We start from the raw sequence: 17,191 nt of genomic DNA, 5'->3' as shown, positions 1-17,191 counted from the left end.
TATGACTATGTATCTAGGTCAGCAATAAAACCAATAAAATGTGTGTTTCCAGGAAAAAAGGGCAGAAAATGAGTTGATGTCTCATGAGATGAATATATTGGGTTACATAAGATTAGATAGACAATTTGATATTTCTTATAAACGTAAAAAATAACGCAGTTGTTGCTAGTTTATGTAATTATTGCAGTCTTTGTTGGATGCATTTTATGTTCCAAAAGAATATACCATACATCAGGATATCAAGTTTTATGCTAAACATAACATTATATAACTCAACATATTCATCTCATCATCTCATTTAATGACTAGGCGTCCGGGTCAACAATGAAACCAGTAAAATGTATGTTACATAGAGAAAAGGGAAAACGGGGTCAAATCGTCATTTTTACCGGTAATTTATGCTTTTTCGTAAACAAAATTTAGTTTGAGATTTTTTCGTAAATTAGGGTAAAATTTTAGGACTTTTCTGGAAATTTTCCTATGTATAAATAATTGTGGTTTTTTTTCATGGACTAATATTATAAAAGCCCTAAATTTTTAACCCGTAATTGGAAAAAGCCATAATATTTTTTTTATTATTGCTATGGCCACAACTTTCTCGCAGAATTATCACTCTAGCCCATTTAACGAGTTTCATGGTTAACTTGGTTAATTTTTTTTTGCAAAATCAGTCCCAAAAGTTCAAATTTGGTCCCTGAGGTTTGCAAAAAATTACATGATGTTTTAACTTTATTTTTTGTTTTTTGTATACTTTATTTATTTTCGGTTTTTTTATAAATATATATACATTTTTTATTTTCGTTTTTGTATATACTTTATTTATTTTCATTTTTTAACTTTATTTTTCATCAATTTGATTTTTTTTACCTTTTTACCTTTTTTTTAGTTTTTTTTTTCATATTTCTTTTCGTATTATATTTTAATTTTTTCATCTTTTTTTATTTGTTTTCCAATTATTTTATTATTTTTTTTGTATTTTTAACTTTTTATTGACCTTTTTCAAAAAATATAAAATGTATTAATATATTAGATTATATTACAATTTATATAATTTATAGTTTTTGTAATTTTTTTATTTTTATTCAAGTAAATAAATTTGTTATGTTTATATTTGTAATTTCGGTCCAACTTATTTTATTTTTACTTTTTTTTTCTTTAGTGCTATTATATTTATGTTACGAAAAAATGAAAATTAAAACAAAAATTAGCTTGTTTATTGAGAATTAGTGTTTCAATGTGTTATATAACTTGGAAATTAAATCATATTTTTATATGTGATATCAATAGTTTAAATTCAAGATAATATTTTTCAATTTGATAATAGACTAAAAGAAAATAATAATAATAATAATAATAATAATAATCGGTCTCTATAAAAAACTTGTTATAGTAATTTATATTAAATTCGAGTTCGTTTACTTGAATCAAAATAAATAAAAACATTATAAAAACCATAAATAACGAAGATAGAAAAAAATAGAAAACAAAAGGTATAAAAGGTAAAAAAATCAAATTGTTGAAAAATAAAGTTAAAAAATGAAAATAAATAAATTATATAAAAAAAGAAAATAAAAAATGTATATATATTTATAAAAAACCGAAAATAAATAAAGTATACAAAAAATGAAAAATAAAAATTAAAAAACCATGTGGTGTAATTTTTGCAAACCTCACTGACTAAAATTTGAACTTTTTAAGACTGATTTTGCAAAAAAATTTAACCACGTTAACCATGAAACTCGTTAAGTGGGCTAGAATAATAATCCTGCGAGAAAGTTGTGGCCATAGCAATAATAAAAAAAATATTAAATATTTTTCCAATTACGCATTAAAAATTTAGGACTTTTATAATATATATATATATATATATATATATATATATATATATATATATATATATATATATATATATTTTTTTTTTTTTTACATCCCAAACAAAAAGAAAAAAAAAACTTATATTTTTTCTAAAAATTAAAATACCCTTATGTTGTGTTTTACAACGAAAATAGCGAAAGCTCAGACCTTTAAAAAACTTCACTTGTGAAGAGAGATTTGCTATCTCATTTCTCCATTGATAAAAGCTTCGGTTGGCCTCAAATACATATAGAAGAGATACAGAGACGCATATAGATCTGCTAGATCTTTCCGAGTAATTGAACTTTTAGGTTAAATCTGAACCTACATCGCTTCTATGGCGCAGTTCGTGAAGAAAGACGATGATCGCGACGAGGAAGGTACACGCCTCTGAACTTTATATATTCTACCTGAAAATTTGGTTCGATTTTAAGAATAAATTCTTCATTTTCTTCGATACATCTAGTTCCTGAATTTATTCGTTGTTATTGTACGAATCAGATTATTTACTATTCAGTCTTTAGATTTACATTGAGCTCCACTATTTTCGCAACGATAATCGTAGTGGAGGTGATTTGAAAGCTCGTAGGATGATTAGATCAGTTGATCTGGGTGGCTATGATGTTTGGCGTTTGTGAATTAGGTTTCTTCCTTGTACGTCGACTGATTTGATTAGGGATTTGTGATGAAACTACGATTGAACTTTTAGATCACTGTAATTTATAACAAGACAGTAATACATTACATAAATGATATCTGTGCACATCTGCAAGAGCATTCTAGTTTTCAGCTATCTTACCAAACACGACTATATCCTGCTAGTAACTGATTTCAGCATCCAAATATTGTCCATCAGTAATTTTATACACCTCGAATAAGTGGGAGAGGATATAGATCCATGTATTTCAATGATTTAATGATAATTGAGGTAGGGATCTCTTCAACCACATTCTATTTGATATGGATTTCTTTGATATATGCAGCAGAGTACTCTCCGTTTCTTGGAATTGAGAAAGGGGCAGTTCTTCAAGAAGCTAGGGTTTTCAATGATCCTCAGCTAGATTCAAGGAGGTGTTCCCAGGTGCTTATCTTCTCTATGTACCTTGCTATTAAAATTTAAGATTATTAAATTCTTACAGATTGTATTTGTACGCTGTTGTTCTGTTGCCAGGTTATTACAAAGCTGCTTTACCTTTTAAATCAAGGGGAAACCTTCACGAAGGTAAGATTTCATAGTAAAGACTGTTTAAAGTGTTAACAGACCACAACAGCTTGCTTATAATGATATATGGTTCAGTATAAGCTTTAGATAATCCCACACGTTGTCACACAAAACTATATGTGGTCTTCTACATGTAGAAGTCTTATCTTTTCTGGTCTTGTAAATGAAATACAAAACAAAGTGTGTCCAACTATCCATACCAATGAATGTACCATGTATATATTGATAAGGGCATAAGGTCATTGTATCCATTGGCATCTAAATAAACATTGACATGATCTTTTCTGTTTTGGATTTGTAGGTTGAAGCCACAGAAGTTTTCTTTTCTGTGACAAAACTTTTCCAAGCTAAAGATATTGGTTTAAGAAGAATGGTGTATTTGATAATAAAAGAGCTTTCTCCCTCTTCAGACGAGGTAACACATAATGCTTCCACTCTTTCATTTTCTCAGCTCACAGAATCTTGATTTTGTTCAAGTTTAAATGACACGATACACATTCCTTTTTCACTAAAGGTTATTATTGTCACAAGCTCCCTTATGAAGGACATGAATAGCAAAACTGATGTGTATCGAGCAAATGCTATCCGTGTTCTTTGTCGTATCACAGATGGAACACTTCTTACTCAAATAGAGAGGTACTTGAAACAAGCTATTGTTGACAAAAATCCTGTAGTTGCTAGTGCAGCTTTAGTCAGTGGTATCCATTTGCTCCAGGTATAATTATAACCAATCATCAGCATTGTTATCTTTAATGATATTCTCTTAACAGAATCCTTAATTATCTTATATTGTTGTAATCTTAGACAAATCCAGAGATTGTGAAAAGATGGAGCAATGAGGTACAAGAAGCTGTTCAATCAAGAGCTGCACTTGTACAGTTTCATGCACTTGCTCTCCTCCACCAGGTATAACTAAAGCCTAAAGGGTTAATCACAAAATGACCAAAATGTCCATATTTAATTAATTTTATATATTTTCAGATAAGACAAAATGACAGATTGGCTGTGAGCAAATTAGTTACCAGTTTAACAAGGGGTACAGTTCGTTCACCTTTAGCCCAATGCCTTTTAATTCGTTACACAAGTCAGGTACTCTTTAATTAAAGTAATGTATTTCTCATTTTCTTATATTGCTGGTTGGTTAACCTCTGAATGATTGCCACCTGTCCTCCAAATTTTCTTTAGGTTATTAGAGAATCAAGTATGAACAATCAAGGTGGTGAGCGTCCATTTTATGACTTTCTAGAAGGTTGCCTTCGCCACAAAGCAGAAATGGTTATCTTTGAAGCTGCAAGGGCAATAACGGAATTAAACAATGTTACTAGTAGAGAATTGACTCCTGCAATTACTGTTCTACAGCTCTTTTTAAGCTCTTCAAAACCTGTTCTTCGGTTTGCTGCTGTTCGCACCTTAAACAAGGTCATATTTTTATAACTTTTCAAGACAAAAACCAAGAAACTTGATAATGGAATATTTGCTGATTCGTTTTAATGTGTATATTTTATTTTGACAGGTGGCAATGAGTCACCCAATGGCAGTAACTAACTGTAACATAGATATGGAGAGCTTGATTTCTGATCAAAATAGAAGCATTGCTACACTTGCCATTACAACACTGCTGAAAACAGGGAATGAATCAGGTGTTGATCGTTTAATGAAGCAAATTACAAACTTCATGTCTGATATTGCTGATGAGTTTAAAATCGTTGTGGTGGATGCCATTAGATCCTTGTGTTTGAAGTTCCCCCTTAAGTACAGAACATTGTCAGTGTTTCCACTTTTTTTAATTTAATAAATATAAACATTCTATGATCATAACTCTCATAGTTTTTTACCTTTTTTTGTCACCAAGGATGAATTTCTTAAGCAATATTTTGAGGGAAGAAGGTGGATTTGAGTACAAAAAAGCAATTGTTGATTCAATTGTGATTCTCATAAGGGACATTCCTGATGCAAAAGAAAGTGGCCTTCTTCACTTGTGTGAATTTATCGAGGACTGTGAATTCACTTATCTTTCAACACAGGTCACTTTTTTTTATTTCCTTAAAACTATATTTCTATTACTTTTTTTATTTATTTAAATTTTATTTATTATGATGATCAGATTCTCCATTTTCTTGGTGTTGAGGGACCAAAGGCATCTGATCCTAGCAAATACATAAGATATATTTATAACCGTGTCATACTTGAGAATGCAACTGTTCGAGCTAGTGCAGTTAGCACATTGGCAAAATTTGGTGCTGTGGTTGATTCTTTGAAGGTAACTTTAATTACGAGAATTACACTTTTGGTCCCTCTGTTTTGTTCATAATTACGGATTTGGTCCCTGAGAAGAATCTTTAATGTTTTTCGTCCCTAAAATGAAGTTTCGTAATGCTTTTTGCCCCTCAAGTGGGTGCCATTAAGTTTAATCTGTTAACCCCCACGTAAAAAATGACCATTTTACCCTTACCCTTACATTTATTATTAAACTTTATTATTACCATTGTATCAATAATTTTGGTCCACCCATACCCATCCTCCTCTTCCCCCACATAATAGATGCAATGATAATAACGAGTTGCAATAATAAATTTAAATGCAAGGGTAAAATGGTCATTATACATGGCGTACCCATCCTCTTCTTCTCCCATAATAGATGCAATGATAATAACGAGTTGCAATAATAAATTTAAAAGCAAGGGTAAAATGGTCATCTTACATGGCATGCACCGCATCCACTTGAAGGTTCATTTTGGGGTCGAAACATTTTAAAATTTCTTTTGAGGGACCAAATCTGTAAATTTTTTCATAAAGTACAGGGACGAAAAGTGTAATTTAGATTAAATATGATGTTGGGTTTATTGCAACTAATATGGACATGAACCAATATGATGTACTGCAGCCCCGTATTTTCGTTCTTTTGAGGCGCTGCTTATATGATAATGATGATGAGGTCAGTTAAATTTTTAAAAGTAGTATTTTTTTTTTTAAAATAATTAATAAACATATTTATTTTTTGCATTACATGTAGGTTCGTGATAGGGCTACTTTATATTTGAATACTCTTGGAGGAGATGGTTCAGTTGTTGAAACTGATAAAGAAGTGAAGGAATTTCTCTTCGGGTCACTTGATATCCCACTTGTCAACTTGGAAACCAGTTTGAAGAACTACGTAAGTGCAAAAATTAATTCTTTTTAATAATCAATTTTTTTGAACACTTTTTTTTTTTTAAAAAAATTTGGTTGTTGACAATACAGGAACCTTCGGAAGAGCCTTTTGATATCAGTTCTGTACCCAGAGAAGTGAAATCTGTGCCACTTGCAGAGAAAAAATCTGCTGGTAAAAAGCCCACTGCTCTTGGTGCACCTGCAGCCACCCCCATTTCTACAGTTGACACATATGAGAAGCTACTATCATCCATTCCAGAGTTTTCTTCCTTTGGACAACTTTTCAAGGTTCTTTTATTTTCATAAAAAAATACAGTATAACCTTGTCATGTCTGCATAAGAACCGAGGCTAATTATGCTTATATTTTTACAATTTCCAAACCAGTCATCTGCACCAGTGGAGCTGACTGAAGCTGAAACAGAATACGCAGTTAATGTTGTCAAACACATTTTCGACAAACATGTTGTGTTCCAGTATAACTGTACCAACACAATTCCTGAACAGTTACTAGAAAACGTAAGCCCTAAATTAAAATAAGTTATGTTTTTTTAAATATATAAATTTAAAGAAAGAAAACTGTCATGTTTGGTTTTAGGTTGCGGTTGTTGTGGATGCTTCAGAAGCAGAAGAATTTGCTGAGGTGGCAACCAAGCCATTGAAAGCCTTACCATATGATACACCCGGTCAAACATTTGTTGCATTCGAGAAACCCGAAGGCACTCCAGCTGTTGGCAGATTTTCCAATGTCTTGAAATTCTTCGTAAAAGAGGTAATAATTCTTTTATTTATTTATTTATTTTTTTAAGAAACATTTCTCAATCATGTTATATTTGCACAGGTTGATCCCTCAACTGGTGAGGTTGAGGAAGATGGTGTAGAAGACGAATATCAACTGGAAGACTCAGAGATTGTTGCAGCCGACTACATGCTTAAAGTCGGTGTTTCCAATTTTAGAAACGCATGGGAAAGCCTTGGCCCTGATTTTGAGCGAGTTGACGAATACGGCCTTGGTCCAAGGGAAAGCTTGAGTGATGCCGTTAGTGCCGTTATTACCCTTCTTGGCATGCAACCTTGCGAGGTACTACTACTACTACTTTCAACAAGGGCATTAACGTCTTTTCCACATGGTCCCACCTAAAAATTACAATTTTTTTATGTGTTATTTTTAGGGTACGGAGGTGGTTGCGGGGAACTCGAGATCACACTCGTGCTTGTTATCGGGTGTATACATAGGGAATGTGAAGGTATTGGTTCGTTTGTCATTTGGGGTTGATAGTTCCAAGGAAGTGGCAATGAAACTTGCGGTTAGATCTGAAGATGAATCCGTGAGTGATGCGATTCATGATATAGTAGCCAACTAATACTAATAACAATAAATCCATTTTTAATTTTTACAATCTTACTACATATTTCCATTTTTATATTCTATCTTTTTGATGTTTAGAAGTTGGTTGTAGAAGAGAGAGAGAGAGATATATAATGTACTTGGTTTTTGTGTCCCTTAGTGAAGTATTAGACATTTTTTGAGAGTGGTTTCTTGGAATGTATTGTCATTTGCCAATGAGTATATTTTTCTTTTGGTTTTAAAGAATAACAAACGTTTCTTTAATTGCTTTTCTTGTGTTTTCTCTTATGTTAAATTGGGCAAAACATCAATTATTTGCACAAACGGAATTGAATTGGTGCCAGTTTGCTAGGCGCAAATTGTGTGGAATAGCCAAAGTCATCTGAAGTTACATACTTAAAAATTTATCAGAGTCTATGCTTGTGGAAGGTGGTCCTTTGACCCACCTAAATTTATAAAATTTATTAGAAGTTACATACTTTAAAATTTATAACCTATCATTGAGAATTTGAAGACCTACACTATAATATTTGGCAAAATAAAGGAAGTAAAAAAAGGTAAGTAGACTTGAGATTATAACATATTTGGTGGTAGGAAGAAGTCCTTCGCTCCAAAAAAAAATTTGTGGAGGGTCTTTTATTATAAATAGATGTTGTCTTTTTCACATAAACTTTGTTAAGGTCTTGTTCAAATGTAAGTTGGTTTTAGTCGAAACATTTTCTGGTTAAACAGATTTTGGTTGAATTAGGTTTTCTTTTGAACCAACTTGGTTGAACATTTGAACCTAAGAATTATATGGTTTTTTATTCTAGACTTGCCACTAGATCAATGTACTTTTTCTTTCCTTATCAAAAAGTAATTTGTTTCTTTATTTAATAGCATGCATATACTTTTTTTTTATCCATAAGCTAGAGGGAGTGGTGCCACTTTTACGACATCTTTGTTGCAGTCATGGAGACGTCACCTCACTTTTTACATACCTTTTCAACATCTTACCATTTAGAGGGGATGGTTTGCCATGCAACAATAGAGTTTCAGAATTGAAAAAAATAAAATAATTAAAATAAAATAACTAAAATAAAAAAGGAATTGGTGGTCAAAAAAGAGAGATTCGACAGAGGAGTGCCGAGGACCACTACCGAGCTGCCTCTACTGCTACAGTCAAAGCGTTGCGTGTGCCGAGTCCACATCAGCAGTGTCAAGGTCTTCTCCAAGCCACTCAGTGTAGCCTAATAGCAATAATTGTTTTTATAATGATAACCTTTGATTATTTATCAATGACAATGACAACAATGTACTTTGTTTACTACGGCCGGTGGTTGGAGATTTGAGAATTAAATCATATAACTGATGTCTCCGGTTCAAACCAGCAACTTGCTCCATCCCTTAACAGTTGGAGGCAGGGACGGACGTAGAAATACGTAGTAGGTGTTGTTGGGATAAATATGTGTTGCCTATACATGAAAAATAGGTAAAAAAAAAATCAAAAACCGATTTTTTTTCCACTGCGGACAGAAAAATTGGATGTTGCCGGTGCCACACCGGGAACCCCTTAAAACCGTCCCTGGTTGGAGGCTACAATTTACTTTTTTATTTTATTTGATTTATTAATATTACTATTATCCAAGGACAAGTTAGAGCTTACAATATATATAAGGTGTCCATGGAGACACCTTATTTTTAGACGACATACTTTGTTTATGAGTTTGGACACATTTTGTTTGGGAATAAAGTGTATTCAAGAGAAAAAGAAGAGCTAAGAATTAAAAGGATCGGTTAAAAATAATAGAAGTTGGAAATCAATAACAAGGATGGTTTACAAAGTTGATAAACAACAATTTGCATAATAAAATGAGTGATTAGTTTATGAATGATTGTCTTCGTGAAATCGAGAAAGATATGCTACATTACAATATACTTGTAGTTTGTTTTCATAATATGAAAACTTGTTGAGAATAATTGTAAAATATTGAATGATATCTTTGGTATTATTAACAATTTAATCCAATCTCCAATCTTTTTTAAATGTTTAAGTTGGATGCATGTAACTTTAAATTATGAGTCAGGCATTGTAAGTAAGTTTTCTTTTTCTTTATGATAACAATATAAATGTGTTTGCTATTATGAAGTGCATATTTGAATATTATCATCGATAAAAAAAAAATAAGTTTGTTGCTATTTTGAAAAATAAATGTTAGTAGGTTTATGTAACTAAGATTGTATTTAACTATTTATCAATAAAAATACTCGAAGCATGTTGCTATTTTTAGTAATTTGCTATTTTTTCACATCTATTCTTATTATTTTTTATCATGAAAATAAATTATTTCCATTTCTTGAAAAATCTTTCATCACTCCACAACAACATCCGATTCAATGGTACCTCAGCAGCATCAACATTCCTTCGTTTCAAATGCAAATGTCTGGGTTTAATCCGATTCTCCAAACTGAATCCAAAATACTGTGGAAACTTATTCACTTCATCTCTCCCATTTCTCTTCATCTCCATAACCAAATACTTAAATTTCGGCCTCAAATTATTCTCTATACCATACCCAAATATCGCCGGAAACCTCCCACAAACCCTTCTCGATTCCTCATCGGAAAACCCAACTCCTCGTAAGAATCTCATCTTCTCTTCCATTTTACTCACTCTTGTATCCAGTAAATGAGCGTTCAAGGTCGTTGGAGATTGCAACCGTGTAATCCCCAATTTTTTCAGGTACTCGAGGGTTGGTTTCAAGCAGAATTCTGGGTCCGATTCGAGGATGTGAGGGCATTTGAGAATCAATCCACGGGATTCCTCCGGCGATGCGGCTAAATCGACGGCTAAGAAATGGAAAACTGGATCGATGGTGATGGGATTGAAGGTTGGAGAGAAGAGATGTGGGGAGAGAAAGGCGATTCGTGGGAAATCTGGCTCTGAAAATCCCTTGGATTTGAAGTAGTTTATGGTTGAGAGGATTTGGGATAGGGTTTCGGGGGATGGGGGTTTTGTGAAGCTTGGTTGGATGATACCAAGGGATTTTAGGTACCGGAGGTTTTCCCGGTGTGATGTTCGGAAGTGGAGGTGGCGGTGGGGCGGCGGCGGAGGGCGGTGTGAGGAATGAGGAGAGGAAGAACAGAGTGTGGGAGAAGGAAGAAGAAGGTTCATGGCTTAGCGGGAAAATATGGCGGAAATTTAATAGTGTGAGGTGATTGTGAAGATAAAGGAAAAAAACAGAATTTATTGTTTTTTTGCAGAAGATATTTTTGAAAAAAATGTAGGTGAAAGCTAAAATTTGTAATTTTTATAATTTGGATCGAAATCTTTTTGTTTAAAAATAAAAAGATATTCTAAAACATGACCATATGATTTTTGAAGATAAATAACCTAATTTTGGATAGAGTAAATTACAGCTTTGGTTCTTTTGTTTATATTCGTACTAGGCTACAACCCGTGAAAACCACAGGTAAAAGATTTATAAAATTTTATTAAACTAATAATAAATAATTTCTTAAATTTTATAATTTTATATAAATTATTTGGTTATGTATAGTTTTGTGAATTAGGAACCATAAATGTTAATATGATGATGCTGTTAATTTGGAGTATGGGATGTATTAATTTTTGTAAGAAATTTGTGCTTTACAAATTTTATTGACCAAAGATGAAATCCACTTATTACAAAAGATAAAAAAAAAATTATACTTAATTGTCAATATTTTTGGATGGTGTCATTTCTTGCATTTACATAATTTATTGTACGTCTTTGAGATCCATTCTGTTAGATATGAATTCGCAAAGATCATTACCATGAAAATGAAACAAATTCATTTAGTAGTAATAAATATCATGAACAAAACTGATTAACATTGTTTATTATATCATACCTAATGTTTTAATTAGGTCGTATTAATAAAATTAAAACCTTGAAATTTAGTATTTTCCTCTAAAAGAAGTAAACACCAACTATTTAAAATTACTTTTACTTTTTCTTTTTCCAATTGGCCTGTTCTTCGTTTATGAAGTACATTGGTTTCAAACCTTGCTATGTTCTTACTTTGTCATCTTCGAAATCAAATCAACAAAATCACATAAAGTATTATAAAATTTTAAATAAAATCAAAATGGTAAATTCATCAAAACATGTATAAAAGAGAAGGTAATATCCTGCAATTAGTAAACATTGCCTAGGGAACAAACTTATATACAATATCGACAACTTTAACGTAAATTGTAACAAATTTTAACTAAAAAAGTTTTATAACCATCACAATAGTTATAAAGTTAATAAAATATTGTGTGATGCAAAAAAACTAACATCATATAAAAATAAAATGTAAACAATCACTTAATAAACATACGACACAAAAAAGATATTTTATTAAAAATTCCACTTGATAAAAATACAGATACTTTATTAAAGCATTTAGACAGAAGCAACAAAAATTATCTCAAATTCTTGCTCACAAACTTCTTTTTAGGCCTACGATTTAGCACTCTGCAAAAATGAATGGAAATTCATTAGTTAGCCCATCTGGTATGGAAATACACGTAATTAAGCAAAGTATGAGGTTATTTATATACAAAATGTTTTTAATGGTTACCAAAATAAACCCTGTATAATCAGATATATTAAAATGTATACGTATTATTATAGTTTCGTTAAAACTATTTATATGTGGATTGGAATTGCTTGTTGAATGTTATCCGATTTTTCAAGCAAAATTAATGTATTCAAAATAGAATTTTGTTTAAAATCTTTTTAAATGTTATTGAAGTATACTCATAATAGCTGCTCCACATCTGTCAAATAAATGCAAAATAGATCATTAGAAATAATAATAACATGACAATTAGTCCAAATTGAAACCCCAACGGGCATATATAAGAAAACTGTACGAGGAACCGACATAAATATACATACTTCTCCTTCTACACCCAAATTTAGTTTGTGAACTTATCTCTCACCAAGGCCTTTACACTGCTTTATATGCAATCATTCATTTCATAACCAGCTAAAACTGAACTTTTAAAATAAAATAAGAAATTTCAAAGATTTTGAATCAAACAGGATAAGTTGCGACAAGGAAAAGGTTTATAAAACAGTAAAATAGTTTTCAAACCCAAAATGAAATAATCGAAAGAGCAGTAATTGTTACATGAAAATACAAAATAAGATGAAATAATTAGAAAATAAAGATACAAATCAACTATTTTTTGCATATTATACAAAATTTATTGTCCATTTTCTGTTTTTATGGAAATTTTTTTGAAACACAACACATTATTCTCCAATAAAAGACACACAATTCCTTAAATCCTTTTATTGTCCACTTTCTGTTTTTTTGGGAAAAAAATTTGAAGACAACACAATATTCTCGGACAAAACATAGATACAATAACATAGCTCAAGCATATTTTTTGTTTTGAATTGAAAAATAGAGTAAACGGGATTACATACAAAGACTTATTCATAATTGCTCTTAAAAATAATAATATATAATTTTATTCAAACAAATACATATAATCTGTCTATGTGTGTGTGGCTATTTATGTATGACCAGGGGCAAAATGGTCATTTTTGTAATTTGTGAAGTGCTACTTAATCCTTTAGGAGCAGAATGTGCTTTGTGATCCTGTAAAACAACACGTATGCTTGTTTCAAACAGGGGTTGTATGGAAAAAAGATTAAAGTAAAGAAAGATGGCAAAAAATGACCATTTAACATTTAACAAAAAAAAACATTCATCCAAAATAAGAATATGACCATTTTGCCCGTGTAATGTTAACATGTAATTATTTTTAAAAGAGCATCCTTAGTTTCGAAAAAAATTAAGAAAAGTTTAACAAACATGGGTTTACTGTGATAAATTTAAATTACAATGCTAAAGTAGGTAAAAATGAAAAAACAAAAACTAATTAAAAGGGAATTGAACGATATCGTGACCCTGTTCCGTTGTATTGAAACACGTATAGTTACATGGAAATCGATTTGGGAGATGGATAATATTCGTATAACATATAATAATTTAACTTTGAGTTTGATGAAAATACATACATACATACATACATGTATGTATGTATGTATGTATGTATGAGTTATAGTACCTGTATGGGGAACATGAGATCTAGCAATAATGCACCAAGGGCTGAAGCAACACCAAGTTGTTGGTAGAGAAGAACCAAAGCAAGAATGATACGAAAAGGTGCATACCATAACGTGTGAAGTGATTGGGTTACTTGCTGTTGGAAAAGAAATGGAAAGAAAATTAGAAAGATAATAAAAATGATCTTAAAAGAATGTAACAATCTTCCCAGATGCAATCTTTCTGCGACTCTCATTAGTTAGCCTCAAAGTCTTCCGGAAGACTGCAACAATCTTTGAGGAAAAATAGGTTCAATTAGGTGTACAACTTCATTATCTTGAAGGTAAGTATGGAAGAAAAATCGATCATTAAGAACAATGGATGAATAGCAATCATTGCCAGAGACAATATGGGTTGGCATTGTCGCTGCCGTAGGACGATAACAATCCCTGACACCACCGTGTTTGTCAAGAAAAATATAAGAGAACTATTTCTAGGGTTATACAACTTCAACCGAAAAACATGATTTCAAAATTGAAATTAAAATTTTCATATGGTAAGCTATCTTTGATTTCAGGAGAAAGTAGACGAGAATCAAAGGTTATTAAGAGAAACATACCTTACTTTAATTTCCATGGATGAAATCGATGAATTAGGCAACATAAAAAGGCAATCATAAAGTCAGAGATCAGAGAAGAAGATGTGGGGAGAAGAAGAATTGACAATCGATGAAACGATCTTGGAGGAGACAACCAGTTATGGTGCAAAACATGGGGAGAAGAAGAACCACCAAGAAAACTCTAAATACAGAGTTATTGCGGTTAGGACTGTAGCAGAAGAAGATCGAACAACTGAAATTGAAGAATGGCGAAGAGAACTTTGATGAGGTGATTTTTATTGAAAATACGGTGAAATAAAGTAGGGGCAAAATTGGTATTTAGCTTTGTATGAAATGAGTGGCTTTGAGTGGACACGTGGCAGAATGGTTTTGTTTATTAGATAGGGAGATTTTTAATTTAATTTTTACAAATATAATAAAATATATTGCAGTGGTTTAAAAGATTTATGTCGTACGTCTTTGAACCTTGGTCAATTTATAAATATCATTTTACTTTTTTTTTTCTCTTTGTTTTCCTATTAAACATTTTTAATTTCATATATATATATATATATATATATATATATATATATATATATATATATATATATATATATATATAGAAGTAGGGAACTTGCGCGATGCAGCGGGACGCGAATGCAATGGTGGTTAATAATTTCATTTTTCCGATTAATTTCCTTTTGACGTGTCGAATCGTCATTTTCTGGTGAATAGTCTCATTGTATCAATTAGTTTTCTTTCGAAAACATTTTATTTTCCAAAGAACACGTCATACATCGACAATATATGCATGTTAGTTGGTATTTTATTATTTGTAATTGACATATTTATCAAAAGAAAAAGTAGACCGTGTTCCGGTGTTTTTGTAAAATCAATTTGGCATCATATTGGGAGATCAATTTCATTGGGTGTGTGGTGATTATTTGGCAACTTGGTAACACATGAACTCCACCCATCATATATGTGGAGGTGGCGTAGCATGGTGTTCCTAACACTCTTTAACGCAAGAAACCCTTATTGTGCTTCTTCATTATACAAGTCCATGTGCTTAGAATACAATAAATTTGGGGTTGATAAGAGTGATGTATTTCCGGGTAGTAGTTGGAAAGTGGTGTTCTTATTGATGGGTTTTATGCATAAGAAACAATCCTATGTGCTCATACAAACCCTAATGCTTGGATCTAGGTTTCTCTATTGTACATGCTTTGAATCCAAGTCTTGCAAACCCTAAACTAGCATACATATTATCAAAATAACAAACAACATCAGATCTAGATGTTTACCTCTTCAAATAGCTTGAATCTTCTTTGCTTGAGCTTAGAATCACAATTGTAATTCCTCTAATGGATCACAAACACCAAGTAGCAAGAAGGCAATAAGAGAGAGGATGGAGGATGCTAGAAATCGGCCTAGGGTTTCTCTTGGAATAATGTCTCTCCGATTTCCATAGCCTAGGGGTCATATTTATACTTGCAGGCTACTAGGGTTTCAGTCTAAATCCTAATGGACAGCTTAGCCACCAAGCAGCCCAAGGAACCTTCTGGAATAGGGCCTTGGACGAAATATGATGATCCTTTCATCATATTTTCGTTCCCCCTCTTGTCCATTAGGTTTCCTAGCCCAAAATCCAACTATCACACATTTGACAGTTTATACCCCTTTATTTAATTAATCTCTTTTAGTCACCAAATTAATTCCTAATTAATTTATGACTAATACTAATTAAATAAATATGATTTCTCCTTTAATATATTATTCTTATAATATACTAATAAACCATAATATCCTCTCTCTCATATCAAATTACATTGTCAAGTTGCTTTGGTGAAGGCAACCCAGAAGGACCATGCACAACCGGGTCAAGTACATACCAAATATAGTTACGGGCTTAGACACTAATCCAACAGTCTCCCACTTGAATAAGTTTAGTAACTATATCTCACATACGTCTTCAGAATCCGATTAGCAATCGTAGCTCTTATACGCTTCTGTCACTCTGATCAAAATCCTGTCCTTCAGATAAGGGATCCTATAATCCTCTGTTCTAGATATCATGCAGACAATACTTATTGTCTAGCATTCTGTTTCTCGATCTCTGATTCGTTCGACATAGAGTTCAGTTGAACACATCAACATTATCCTGACCGGGCCCGGCACATAAGTCAAACCAAATCATCGAGTGGCCAAGATATCGCTTTTATCCTCTTAGAATAAAAGGAACAGATAAACTTCGACTTATATGCTCTTATTATCTACTAGCTAAGTTACACACAATAATACATTTTATAACATCAAGTTACTGATGTGTTTTCGTATTATCAATATATAATCAACTAGCAAACAACAACCATATCTCTAGGTTTTAAGATTATATGATATTATCATTTTGCGATCACTTATGATAACATTCAAGAAGTGATACTAGCAAGTGCAGGTTTATTCCAATGCTCAAAACATATTTCATAAGCACTCATAAACTTTGCAGCAAACCTTTGCTATGTCTAAAACCTTTTAGACAATCTACAAACTAATTTATGACAATCTTCTTTCATATCTACTTCCAACATATGATCGATTGTGGACTGTTCGAATAATCTTATTATTCAGGAAGTCAAAACATGCAAAATTGAACCAATAGATAAATAATCAACATAGGATAGTAACTTTCTTATAAATAAAACACCTTTATTTAATCATCAAATGTTGAATATAAAATTATCTATTACAAGTTTCCTACCTATCTAATCTAAACTAATATCGTCCTTTAGCCCAATGCTCCTAGCGTGCTTCGAATGCTTGACCCTACTCAGTCGCTTCGTAAGGGGATCTGCTGAGTTATCTTCTGACGATACCCTCTTCACAACGAGGAGTCCCTCTTCTACCCGATGTCTAATAAAATGATATTTCCTGTCGATATGTCGAGATCTG

General features: G+C 31.8%; 2 protein-coding genes across 3 annotated transcripts; one reads left to right on the top strand and one right to left on the bottom strand.

The window, feature by feature from the left end:
• Positions 1-2,007: 2,007 nt before the first annotated feature.
• LOC145124129 (coatomer subunit gamma-2) lies at positions 2,008-7,836 on the top strand. Of its 2 annotated transcripts, none has more exons than XM_079059359.1 (18): positions 2,008-2,234; positions 2,841-2,935; positions 3,026-3,076; positions 3,378-3,491; positions 3,591-3,791; positions 3,881-3,982; positions 4,058-4,165; positions 4,262-4,495; positions 4,590-4,840; positions 4,929-5,100; positions 5,181-5,336; positions 5,961-6,011; positions 6,090-6,230; positions 6,317-6,514; positions 6,612-6,743; positions 6,823-6,996; positions 7,066-7,305; positions 7,397-7,836. In XM_079059359.1, the coding sequence occupies exons 1-18, from the start codon at positions 2,192-2,194 to the stop codon at positions 7,586-7,588; spliced, it is 2,655 nt and encodes an 884-aa protein (XP_078915485.1). In that variant the 5' UTR covers positions 2,008-2,191; the 3' UTR covers positions 7,589-7,836. The 2 variants fall into 2 exon arrangements, with proteins under 2 accessions (XP_078915485.1, XP_078915484.1); XM_079059358.1 differs by having other exon boundaries at positions 2,838-2,935.
• Positions 7,837-9,854: 2,018 nt separating this feature from the next.
• On the bottom strand, positions 9,855-10,752 carry LOC145125653 (Mitochondrial transcription termination factor family protein). Its single transcript, XM_079061077.1, has one exon. It carries the CDS (start codon positions 10,724-10,726, stop codon positions 9,896-9,898), a length of 831 nt encoding a protein of 276 aa, XP_078917203.1. The 5' UTR covers positions 10,727-10,752; the 3' UTR covers positions 9,855-9,895.
• Between the last annotated feature and the right edge of the window lie 6,439 nt (positions 10,753-17,191).

This window comes from Lactuca virosa, chromosome 7, assembly GCF_052849685.1.
Source record: "Lactuca virosa cultivar CGN04683 chromosome 7, Lactuca_virosa_CGN04683_v6, whole genome shotgun sequence".
NCBI lineage: Eukaryota > Viridiplantae > Streptophyta > Magnoliopsida > Asterales > Asteraceae > Lactuca > Lactuca virosa.
Note: the sequence above shows the minus strand (reverse complement) of the source record. Positions and strands in the feature narration are given on the sequence as shown.

Coding starts and splice junctions, on each gene's coding strand:
- LOC145125653 (XM_079061077.1), bottom strand. CDS start 10,726: ATGAACCTTCTTCTTCCTTCTCCCACACTCTGTTCTTCCTCTCCTCAT.
- LOC145124129 (XM_079059358.1), top strand. CDS start 2,192: ATGGCGCAGTTCGTGAAGAAAGACGATGATCGCGACGAGGAAG. Junction 5,101..5,180: donor TCACTTATCTTTCAACACAG/GTCACTTTTTTT, acceptor TATGATGATCAG/ATTCTCCATTTTCTTGGTGT. Junction 6,515..6,611: donor CCTTTGGACAACTTTTCAAG/GTTCTTTTATTT, acceptor TTTCCAAACCAG/TCATCTGCACCAGTGGAGCT.